This window comes from Equus asinus, chromosome 9, assembly GCF_041296235.1.
Source record: "Equus asinus isolate D_3611 breed Donkey chromosome 9, EquAss-T2T_v2, whole genome shotgun sequence".
NCBI lineage: Eukaryota > Metazoa > Chordata > Mammalia > Perissodactyla > Equidae > Equus > Equus asinus.
The window spans coordinates 34,385,516-34,398,615 of NC_091798.1; the positions used below are offsets into that span (position 1 = coordinate 34,385,516).

The window sequence follows — 13,100 nt, forward strand, 5'->3', positions numbered from 1 at the left end:
AGATTAGCCCTAAGCTAACTGCTGCCAATCCTCCTCTTTTGGCTGAGGAAGGCTGGCCCTGAGCTAATATCCATGTCCATCTTCCTCTACTTTATACGTGGGATGCCTACCACAGCATGGCTTGCCAAGCAGTGCCATGTCTGCACCTGGGATCGAACCGGCAAACCCCAGGCCACCGAAGCAGAACGTGTGAACTTAACTTCTGCACCACCAGGCCGGCCCCTGGAAAATGTTTTATAAGTAGGTCTTTTACTGCCATCCTGTCAAAAGGGGAGGTGGTGGTAGGGAAGGACATGTCCATCTTAATACTTATTTATAGAAAACCAAGTATGGTTTTTAGAGCAGAAGAGAGTTGATTGGCTAAGGTTAAAACAGCAACTTAACATATTAAGTGATAAAACCAGGGAAAACAAAGCAATTTGTGATCGGGGTTTAGAATGCTCAGGAACTTGGTTTGGCACACTAAATTTGAAAGTCCTACATTTTAACCTATTACAACGGACAAGTTCAATGGCAACAAATGATAATGCAAATAAGCAGTTCTAAAGCTAAAGAACAGACCATAGAAACCTAGATATTATGTAATACTTAATACCTCCTACCAAACCAGAATTACATGGTCAAATGCAAACTTCTGTGAAGCCTTTAATATCTGATTATATCTGGTATAAGAAATAGAGAGAAGTACCCATTATGCTATGGCACTGTAGCCCATACAGCCCACTTTTCCTGTTAATTATGACTAGAAATTCAGACAAAATACAAAAAACAAGTACATGAGGACTCTGAACAAAATTTAAAAAAAATAAATAGAAGTATGGAGAGTCAAAATTCAGAGAAGGAAATGCAAGGGTGTAAATTTCCCATTTCCCTCCCTCAACCCTCTGCCCTGAGAGTGGCACAGTGGCATGGTGGCAGTAGCAAAGGCAGCTAAAACTCCAAGAGAAATCAGGTCTTTGTGGCCAGATAATCAAAAGTTAATCAATAGCTGCCAAGCCCAAGGTAATGTAGATGTTGAAATTATCAGACAAAGCCTCTATTATTGAAATAATTTAAAAGCAGCAACTATAATGAGGCTTTATGAGATAAAGAAAAACAAACTTGAACAAAAAGATAGAAGTCCTGAGCAGAGAAATAGAAACTGTAAAAAAACAAAAACAAAAAATCCCAGAAATTTTAGAAATGAAAAATACAACTGAAATTAAATTTTTCTGGATTGGCTCAAGAGCAGAACGGAGATGAAAGAGGAATGATCAGTGAATTAGAAGATAGATCAATAATTATCCCATCTGAAGAATGGGGTGGGGGGGGGTAAAAAAAAAGGAATGAGTAGAGTCTCAGGAACCTATAGGACTATATCAAAATGCCTAATACACATGTCATTGGGTTCTCAGAAGAAGAGGATATTGGGGGCAGAAAAAAGGTTGAAGACATAATGGCCAAAAAACATCTCCAAATTTGGTAAAAGACAAATATTAAAGAAGCTCATTGAACCCCAAATAGGACAAACTGAAAAAACCATGCTTAGACACAACATGATCAAACAGATGAAGAAAAATCCGTAATAGCAGCTAAGAAAAAAACATGGCAGAATACAAACAGGGGAACAAGTCCAATGACCATGGATTTCTTACCAGAAACCACAGAGGCAAGAATACAGTAAAAGAGTTAAACAGTTAAAGTTCTGGGAAAAAAGAACTGCCAACCCAGAACTCTCTACACAGTGAAAATATCCTTCAGGGACAAGGGCAAAAAAGATATTCTCAGAAGAAGGAAAACTAAGAGATTTCATCTCCAGCAGACTTGCTCTATAAGAAAGTTTTTCAAGGCTGAAAGAAAATGAAACTAAAGGAAAACCTGGATCTTCAGGAATGAAGGGGAGAAAACAAATGGTAAATATCAAAGATATTGTTTTCCTAAGTTATTTAAAATATGTGTGAAAATTATAACAGTCTGGTGGAGTTTTCAATGCATGTAGAAGTAATACATACGACAACTATAACATAAAGGTTAGCGGGTATGGGATTAAAAAAGAACCTACACCGTCAGTTCCCAAACATGGACCCACACCACTTGTCAGCTGCAGCAGTGACCCACATACAAAATAGAGGAAGATCAGCACAGATATTAGCTCAGGTTGCATCTTCCTCAGCAAAAAAAAAAAAAAAAAGAAGAAGAACCTATATGGTAGCTATGTTTCCATATTTTATATGAAGTGGTACAATAATAACTTCAAGCAGACTATAACGGTTAGGTGTGTAACACCTAGAACTAAAAAATAATGCAGAGATATCACCAGAAAGCCGACAAATAAATTATTAAATGGAATGCTAAAATATATTCAAGTAATTCAATTGAAGGTAGTAAACGAGGAAGAGAGTAACAAAAAACAGAAAACAAAAGATCTAAAACCAACCATAATGAAAAATTACATTAATGCTAATAGTCTAAACACTCCAATTAAAAAGCAAGACACTACTATAAGCTGTCTTAGGAGACAAACTTTAAATATAAAGCCATAGAAATGCTGAAAGTAAATGGACAGAAAAAGATATACCACACAATTAGCATAAAGATAGGAATGGCTATTTTAATAACAGATGAAACAGACTTCAAGACAAACGGTATTACAGGAGACAAAGAGAATCATTTCATAACAATAAAAAAGACAATCAGCAACAAGTAATCATTGTAAAAGGTGTATAAGTCTATTAACAGAGCCTCAAAACAGATGAAGAACGGACTAAATTAAAGAAAGAGAAAATCACACAATTATAGTAGATTAATCCCACGATTTCTGAGCAATTGATAGACCAATCAGACCCAAAAACAAACAGTACTAAGACAGATCATGTGCTGAATAATAAAAAAAGTCTTAATGAATTTGAAAGTACCAAAATCACATTCTCTGACCACAGGGCAAGTGTATCAGTAACAGTAAGACATCTAGAAAACCCCCAAATTCTGGAAATCAAACAACAGCCTTCTATATAATTCACGAGTCAAAGACAAAATCAAAAAGTAAATTTTAAAATAATATGAACTGAATGGCAATGAAAATACAACACATCAAAACTTGTATGATGCTGCTAAAGCAGTGATTAAAAGGAAACTATGGCTTTAAAAGCTTGTATCAGAAAAGGAGAAATAACTAACACTAATGACCTAAGAGTTCCTCATAAGAAACTGGGAAAAGAAGGGTAAAGGAAACCCAAAGCAAGCAGAAGGAAAGAAATAATAGAGTAGAAATCAATTAAAAAAAAAAAGACAACCAGCCCAAAGCTGGTCTTTTAAAAGACCAACAAAACTGGCAAACTCCTAGCTAGACTGATCAAGAAAAGAGAACACATCCCCACTATCTGGAAAGGAAAAAAGGGTTATCACCACAGATCATAGAGACTTTTAAAGGACATTAAGAGAATAATATGAACAAATTCAACAACTTAAGACAAAAGAAGCAAATTTCTTGAAAAATAGAACTTACCAAAACTGACAGAAGAAAAAAAAATCTGAATAGTCCTATAGCTATTAAAGAAGTTTAATATATTACCAAAAACCTTCCCCAAAAGAAAACTCTAGTTCCAGATGGTTTTATTTGTTAACTCTATAAAATCTTAAGGAAAAAGTAACACCATCGTACAAACTTTCTCAGTAAATAGAGAAGTAGAAATCACCAATCCACCACCCAAGTCATTTTATGAAACCAGCATAACCTAATGCCAAAACCTAACAAAAACATTACAAAACGACAGAACAATATCCCACATGAGTATAGATGTAAAATCATTAATAAAACATTAGCAAATCAAATCAAATCCAACAATATAGTAAAAAAAAGGTTAGAGGTTGGCCCCATGGCCGAGTGGTTAAAGTTCTGCATGTTCCGCTTTAGTGGCCTGGGTTCACAGGTTCAGATCCTGGGCACGGACCTACTCCACTCACTGGCCATGCTGCGGAGGCATCCCACATACAAAATAGAGGAAGACTGGCACAGATATTAGCTCAGGGTGAATCTTCCTCACCAAAAAAAAAAAGGTTAATTTACTATGACAAGGTTTATTCTAGACAGGCAAAGCTAGTTTAACATTTAAAAATCAATGTAATTCACTATATTTTAAAGAATGAAGGAATAAATCTAACTCTTTTCAAAAGATGCAGATTTACGATAAAAACACTAGCAAACAGAATAGTAGGGAACTTCCTCAAACTAATGGAGACTATCTATGAAAAACCTATAGCTAATATTATATCTGACAGTAAAAGACTGAATTGTCTCCTTCCTGATATCAGAAACAAGGCAAGAATGCCTACTTTCACCTCTTCTATTTAGCATTGCACTGACATTCCTAATAAGGAGAGAAAAAGTAATAAAAGGCACTAAAAATCAGAGAATAAGAGATAAAAGTGCTCCTATGTGCAGATGATATGATTGTTTGCATAAAAAAATCTCAGGGAATCTACAAAACTACTACAATAAATGAATTTAGCAAGATTCAAGGCTACAAAGTAAACATTCCAAAATTAATTATATTCTTACATACTAACAGTAATCAACTGGAAAATGAAATTTTTAAAAAATCTAATTTGCAACAGCATCAGAAAAAGTACCTGGGACTAAATCTAACAAAATTTGTCCAAGACTCTACACTGAACACTGCTGAGAGAAATAAATGGAAAGATCTGTTCATGGATTAGACAACTCAATATCGTGAAGACGTGAAATCTCCCCAATTTATCTACAGATTCAATGCAAAATTCATTCAGTCAAAATTCCAGCAGGATTCTTTTTTTGATAGAAAGTAACAAGCTATTTCCAAAATTTACACGGAAATGCAAAGAATATAGATAAACCAAGTTAAAGTTTTTAAAAATTGACCCTACCTGATTTCAAAGCCTAAGTTTCCATAATCAAAACAATTTGGTATTGGCAAATGGACATATAACTCAATTGGAACAAAACAAGAGAGTCCAGAAATAGACTCTCACAAATTATTTTTGACAAAGGTACTAATGCAATTCAATGGAACAAGGAAAGTCTCCTCAGCAAATGGTGGTGGATCAACTACCCATATGGGAAACAAATGAACATGGACTCTTACTCCACACCATCCACAAAAATCAACTCAAAATCGATTCCAGACCTAAATGTAAAATCTAAAGCCATAAAACTTCTGGAAGAAAACATGGGAGAAAATCTTTGTAATTTGGGGGTTGGGAAAGGCTTCTTAAAACATAAAAAAGCACAAACCACAAAGAAAGACACTGACAAATTGAACTCCAAATTAAAAATTTTGCTCTTCGGAAGATATTCTTAAAAAAATGAAAAGGTAATCCACAGATTCCCAAGGGAAATATTCTCAAACATAAATCAGACAAAGGACTTCCATATCCAGAACATATAAAGAACTCAAATTTCAGTAATATGAAAAACAATCCAACAAAAAGTAGGCAAAAGATATGAACATATGCTTTGCAAACAAGATATGAATGGCAAATGAGCACGTGAAAAGATGCTCAATGTCATCAGAAATCAGGGAAATGTAAATTAAAACCACACCTATTAGAATGGCTAACATTTTCAAAATCTGAGCATGCTGAATGTTACAGAGGGTAGTGAGCCACTGGAACCCTCATACACTGCTGATGAGAATTTCAAAATGGTAGGAGTGCTTTGGAAGGCAACTGGGTAGTTTCTTAGGAAGTTAGGCATATATACCAAATAATCCAGCCAATCTACCCCTCTTTATTTACCCAAGAGAAACAAAAACACATCTACACAAAAGCTTGTACAAGAATGTTCATAGCTGTTTCATTTGTAATTTATTGAGCTGTTTCCAGTTTCTGGCTATTACAAATGGGCAAATATCTAGGAGTAGAATACCTGAAGCCTGGAAACAACTCAAAAGTGCATCAACAGGTGAATGGATAAACAAACTGTGGCATATTCAAACAAAAGCATGCTACTCAGCAATACATAGGAATAAACTATTGAGACATTCAGCAATGTGAATGAATCTCAAAATCATTATTGCCAAGTGAAAGAATTTACCAAGTCAGTCATAAAAGGCCACATACTGTATGACTCCATTTATGTGAAATGTTCAGAATAAGTAAATCTACACAAAAGTAGGCTAGTGGTGGCCTACAGCAAAGGGAGATGAAAGGAAATAGGGAGTGCCTGTTAATGAGCATGCAGTTTCTTTTTGGGGTAATGAAAATGTTCTAAAATTGATTATGGTGATGATCATATAACTCTGTGAATATATTAAAAATCATTAAGTTGTATACTTTAAATGACTGAATTGTATGGTATATGAATTATCTCAATAAAGCTGTCATACTTTTTAAAAAGAAGCTAGAGAACGTATAAATGATTCTTCATATAAAAATTCTAGAAAACGCAACGCGATCTATAATAATAGACAGGAGTGGGATGCTTAGGGATGGGGACAGAGGGAAGGATGGACTACAAAGAAACACAAGGGAACTTTTGGGGGTACTGGAAATGTTTACCTTGATTGTAGTAATGAACTTTAAACATGTGCAGCTTATTGTACTTCAACTGTACCTCAATAACACAAATAAAAAATAAGAGAAAATGTATAATGTACTATTCAACCAAAATCTTCCGTGGAGACGGACTAGATACCCTTTTTTTGTCATGGAATCCAATCAAAAGCTAAGGCTTACTGATCCTAGGGAATACACAATGCTTCTAGTTTCGACGTCTTTTCACAATCAATTTTAAAAGCAGGGATGGGGAAGATGAATGTTATACATTTTCATCCAACTAGTCAATGCAGAAATCTCTTCAAGAATTTCCATTAGAACCATCCGGAGACACTTAAGGCCTCATGTTAGATGTTTAACTTTACTCAGGAAAAGAACTAAGCCTAAATTTTCTATGCCAGGTTCTAAAACACTGTGTGATCTTTATTAACAGCAGTAACTACTTTAAGATGGAGATGCTATTCTACTAACTCACGTAGGCTTCAAAATATCTAAGTGTGCTAACACACCTCCAATGGTATTAGTGGTAAAGGTGGAGTGAGAAGTTGTCAGGACATTTCAAAATTAACGGAAAAAATATGGACAAAGAATTCGTGTGTCATAAAACTGCCCTGAGCTAAAAGTATGCATGATAAAGTGCTTAGAGGAGAGGTATACTGATATCTGCGACTTTTAAAGCATCAAGAAATAAGACTGACTGGCAGATGCATTGAGGGATGGATAAATAAAGCAAATAGGATAAAATGTTAACTGTAGAATCTAGGTGGTCAATATATGATGTTCACTATTCTAGAAACAGTCTATCAATGTTTATGTTTCAATTTTTTCATAATAAAATATTGAGAGTAAAAACCTATGGAAACATAGAAAAAACACTATAGAAACAAAGCAGCAAATTAAATAAATTAATTAAATAAAGGCCTTGTGCCACTTTCAGTAAATACAAAAGCAACCAAAAGTTCAAAGATAAATTTTTCATACGTTAAAACCCAGCAACACAGACTACAGACAAATAAAGCATGGCAAACACAGGCAGCCCCTCTCTCACTTTGCATTTAGTACAGGACAGTACAAATACTGCAAGCTAAATCTGTGTGATGCAGATTAGTAAGAAATGGAAAAAATTAAAATTGGTTCATGACCTTTAAAAACCTGTCAAAACACTAAAACTCTCTTAGAACCAGAACCTAAGTTCACTGATCCTACAGAATATAAAATGCTTCTAATTTTGACCTCTCTTTATTAATTAAAAAAAAAAAATAGTCAAACTAATGGCATGAAACACCAGGAAAAAAATCCCAACATAGGTAAGGGAAACATGAAACTTCATGTTTTACGTTTAGCTTCTTAACATCTCTAAAGAAACAGTAATTTGAAGAGCAACATTTGAAGCTATCAACAGAGAAAAAGACTAATAAAAATGTGATTATCCAAATGAAGTGGCATACAATGCTTAGCTGAACAAATTGTTTAGCTTAAAGTCAGCACTCAGCTGTTTTATAAGAAATGGAAAATAATAAAATAGGGAATTAAAGTTACACTGATGATACACTCCTTCACTGACAGAACTCGCAAGATAATCTAGACATGTGGTTATCCTTCACGTACTCAGACGGACTGTAAAAGTACTGGGAACACACAGATGCACGTTGGGGAGTTTTCTGGGGGGATGGAGATGCTTCTTCCTAAGAAAGACACAGAACCTAGAAGCTATAAATAAAAAGATCAATAAATCTGACCTCACCAAAATATAAAATTTATATGATAAGATATTAAAACAAAAATCATGAGATAGGGAGAAATTGTAATACAGGTAAAGGTCAAAGGGTTAATAGCAGTACACATAAAAAGCCCTCACATATTAAGAAAAAGACAAGTCCATGAAAAGATAAGCAAAACTGTGAAGAGGCAATCCATAGCCAACAAATATGAAATAGGTTCATTTATACCAGCATTCTGGAAACATCTAAGAAGATTCCTTTTCCTATCATGTTACCAAAGATTTAAAAGGAATATCCCTACACTGGTTGGAGTGAGGGAAAACTGGTACTCTCAATCTGCTGTTGGGCATAGGAACTGGTGTAGCCCCTCCTCTATTCCCCCCAAAAAATCCTTTCTGAGATCTATTTAGCAATATCCATCAAAACTTAAAATAGCTATACCACTTAACTCAGCAATTTCATTTCTAGGAATCAATCCAACAGAAATATTTGCATGTGTTCACAAAGAAATATGTATAACGATGTCCTAAACAGCAAAATTTGTAATGCCAGGGGCAAAAAACCAGAAAACCACCTAATCATCCATTTGTAGGAAAATTGTGCATTTTCATGCAACGGAAAACTATGCCATGACAAGTAGATTTAGAGGTACTAAAACTGCAACGTTTCTAAGACATATTTAGTAAAAACTACTGCTGAGGAATAAGATGCTTTTTTTAAGACACTATGTGCATATACACCACACATACACAAAACACAATATAGGAAAAGGTCCACAGGCACATGTACCAAACTTTTATTCATGAAGAAGCATGGTGAAGATGGAACTCCACAATTTTTTACTTCATATAATTCTACCATATTGTATGCTTGTTTAATGCATTCATGCATTCTTTTCTAATAATATCTTACCAGATCAATGAGAAAATAACTCAAAGTAGAGCACAAAAACTAGAGATATAAATCATAAACGAAAAAGTAAGGGGTTTAGAGAATAACAAATACAAGAGACTTGACGTGCAAATTACAAATGTTCCAGAAAAGGAAAAAAACAGATGCAGAGAAGCAATAATAAAACAAGTTCCAAAAGAAAATTTCACTAATCTGAGGACAGACTCAAATCTGAAAACTGACGAAGCCCACAAAGTTCCAGACTGGTGGGGTTTGGAGTTGGTTAGCAGCTTTTCACGTACAATACTTAAATGGAGAAACTATTAAAGAATATACTCTTTAAATACAGATTGTTTTCATAACTTTGATTTTGGAAGCAGACAAATATTTTGCATAACTGTTTTAAAAATTGAGCCTATGTATCAAGTTGGTGGAATAACTATATAGAAAATAACTATTCCAAATGCCTTTAATACACAGTAACTTGGGGCTGGCCCCGCAGCCTGGTGGTTAAGTTCGGCACACTCCACTTCAGTGGCCTGGGTTGGCGGGTTCGGGTCTCAAGGGTGGACCTACACCACTCGTCAGCCATATTGTGGTGGTAACCCATATATAAAATACAGGAAGAGTGGCACAAATCTTAGCTCAGGGCTAATCCTCCTCAGCAAAAAAACCAAAACAAACAAACAAAAACATAGTAACTTAACTATACATCTTTAGAGTGATATACCCTAAACATAAAAATAACTAGGGAAAAAAAAAGCTTAAACTCTCTTCAGTAACCACACTGTTAGTGATAGTGCTGGTATTGTTATTCTGTGACTTGTGAGAAAAGTAAACGAGTAATTATGTTGCTACCACTCAGAAGCAGGATTTTTCAGCAGGAAAGGAAAGAGTGAATTAAGGCTCAGTAAAAATCTTGTAGTAGACCCGAATTCCAAGTAATGGTATGAACTCATGATGTATCTTTAAATGTATGTATCTTCCATCTGTGTCTACCAAAGATGTCTAAAATAATGACTAAGGCAGTAGTAACAACTATCCTGAGAACCTACTTCATGGCCTATAAACGCCAGTGCCCACAAAAACAAAACAGGGCTCCTTGGGAAAATGGCTGAATCTAGGTCTGTGATAGGACATACATGAAATAAGCCAGGAACATCTTGTTGGAGCAGACAGCAAGGAAGGTATCAAAGTTAGAGTTGTAACAAAAAAAACCCTCAAAAGTCAACCTTTAGAGGCTTCCCCTAGCCAAAGATGAAACAACTGAACATCAGTAAGGATAATAACTGCAATGGATAGGAATATACAAAATACAGTCAAATCTGTGAATTTGTAATATTCAAACCAACTCATCATTCTGAAAATCACTAAGTCTTTTCTTTCCTATACAACTTATACCTCTAAATAACCAATGTTGGCAAGGGAAGTACCTCTAAGTACTCCAGTTAACAAATGAAAAAGAAATTATAGAAATACATTATCACCACTTTCAACTCTTAAAGATTTAATGGACCTAGGCCAGGTTTTGCAACCTCACCACTGCTGACATTTTGGGCCAAATAATTAATTCTTGTAGGGAGCTGTCCTGTGCATGGTAGGACGTTGAGGAGCATCCTTGTCTCTACCCACTAGATACTAGATGCTATTAACACCTTCCAACTTAAGACAACCAAAAATGTCTCCAGAGGTTGCCATACATCGGCAGGGGGGCCGGGGCCGGGGGAAGGGAAGCAAAATCACTCCTGGTTGAGAATCAATGATCTAGGTAATAATAATCAGCAATGGTTGCTAACATCACAAAAAAAGAGACAACCAGATGCATCCTGAGGGAAAGGCACATTATCATTTATGAACTAGTCTTGCCAGAAAGATCAAACCTGAATCTGATCACATCTCTGTATCTGCCTGCTAGTTTGCAGGAAATTCAGGAAGGGAGGACTCTATTAAACAGTACCGCGGGGATGCAATAATAAAATCCAGACTGTGGGACTCCATAAAACAAACATTTATTTTTTCAATAACAAAAACAAGAAGGAAAACAAGTTGGAATGGAACTTATAAATTCCATGACTTAAGAAACAAGCCAACTCATTGCAACATGTGGACCATATACGAATTAAATGAGTTGGAGCACAAATAAGAGAGAAAGCACTGATGCAGGGAGAGGAAGAAAAGAGAGAACCAACAAAAGAAGAAAAGAAAAAGTAGACTACTCAACAATTAGATAAAAAGACATAGTTTTACATAGTTCTATAAACATAATCACACATGTGCGTATATGTAAAAGCTATTTTTATATAAAAGCTATTTTTTACAATGTTAAACAATAAAAAGTAGACTCAGGATCTCAGTGATTCAAGTCTGTACTTATGAACAATAAACATTAATCACGAAGGGAGGAAGACACTGTAGCCATTGAGTTTTAGGTGTGAACACCCAAAATACAACAAATAAGAACTCAAATATTCAGTAGATAAAAACATATATGTGACATATACTTTTTTTGAAGTAAAGTATTTTTTCTTCCTACAGAATAAACCATGTAACAATCAAGTATGGCAAAAATTAAATAAATAAATAAAACTTACTCATTAAGCCAAGTACATACCATGGAGTACCAGGAATAGGGGTAGTAGCTACCGGCTTTGCCTTCTGGGCAGCCTTTTCTTCTTCGGTCATCTCTTCTTCTTTGGGCTCCTATGGGAAAAGATATTACTTTCACTTAATTAATATCACAAAACTATACCTGAATATTCCACAAATACAAGTATCACTGCCAATATCTCAAAGTACAAACAACATAAAGTCTGTTGCTAGCACAGGGAGGGGAGACTGCGTAGGAATTTCTAAGAAAGTTCTAAATCCTTGCCCCCCTAGACAGAGCTGAATTCCACAAGAGCAGATCCCAAAGCAGCAGATGGTCCTATCTTACACTCACTAACCACCTTCTTAGCAGCAGAAACGGGGAACACAGTATAGAAAATTAGAGGAGACCTCTTCATTTAGGGTCGTTTCTCTTTTCTGCTAACTTCCTTACTAATAAAACCCGACTATGAGTGGTCCCTCACTGAATAAAGGAAGCTTCCTAAAAGCAGATTTCTTTCACTTCTGTATAGAGAGCACTCTATGCCAGGAGAGAACACATAAAATATAACGAACATTCCCCCAAACATGAAGTTGTATTTATGCTGGAACATGTATCAGTCTATAAGTCAGGCAGCAGCTGGGTATCAGCGCCAAACTCTGGCCCAAGGCCTTTTCTTTCTAGGGGCCTCAGTTTAGTATAAGAAGTAATTTAATGAAACTTTCAAAAGAAAAACTGAACTAGAAACTTCAAAGAATTCTAAAATTTCAGAAATCCAATTTATAACAATTATCTAAAACCATATCAAATTGTTTTTCAGTTGCAAGTAAATTGTACCCGACAATGTTGGCTCCCAGGTTAACAGGTCGTGGCTCTTTACCTCCTTTATCTCCTTTATCGGCTCTTCTTTAGGATCCTCCTCCTCCGTCTCCATTGGCAGAGGTTCTTCGGAAGGTTCTTTAATTGGCTCTTTAATCTTCTCCTCTAATTTTTCTAATAAAAAGTTAAGATAATATCATTCAAGGATTTTTATGTAATTTTCAAGAAGTTTCAGAGGCTAAGCAGTTAAGATACTCCATTTCTAGTTACTAATCCCAAAGATAAAATTTTTTCCTTGTAATATCACTAATTTGAATCTAATGTAATGTTCAACTTCAAATACCTCGCTATGCCTATCAGGAAACTGTCACTAGAAAAGAACTACTGATTTCAGAGGGACATAAAGTCTTTCAAGTCATTCATGTTATCATTTGTAGCAATCATTCATTCTGCTGAAAGGGATAAGATACTAAGATACTCAGGAACAGAAACAGAGTATTGTGATGTAAAAAATTATGAGTCATCTTCATCTAAGACTCCAAAGGCCTAATTTTGTTTTCTTCAGAACACAT

At 35.2% G+C, this 13,100-nt stretch overlaps 1 protein-coding gene across 7 annotated transcripts in view; it reads right to left on the bottom strand.

The window, feature by feature from the left end:
• Positions 1–13,100, bottom strand: part of TCERG1 (transcription elongation regulator 1) — a 61,824-nt gene that overhangs the window by 27,297 nt on the left and 21,427 nt on the right. For all 7 annotated transcript variants that reach the window (XR_001400238.3, XM_014854797.3, XM_014854796.3 and 4 more), the window contains 2 exons: positions 12,590–12,702; positions 11,734–11,822 (listed from right to left, as the gene is read on the bottom strand). Coding sequence is in view for 6 of the 7 variants with exons in the window: in XM_014854797.3 (XP_014710283.1) it covers positions 11,734–11,822; positions 12,590–12,702 (202 nt within the window). In the remaining variant the exon portion in view is untranslated. The remainder of the gene's footprint in view (positions 1–11,733; positions 11,823–12,589; positions 12,703–13,100) is intronic.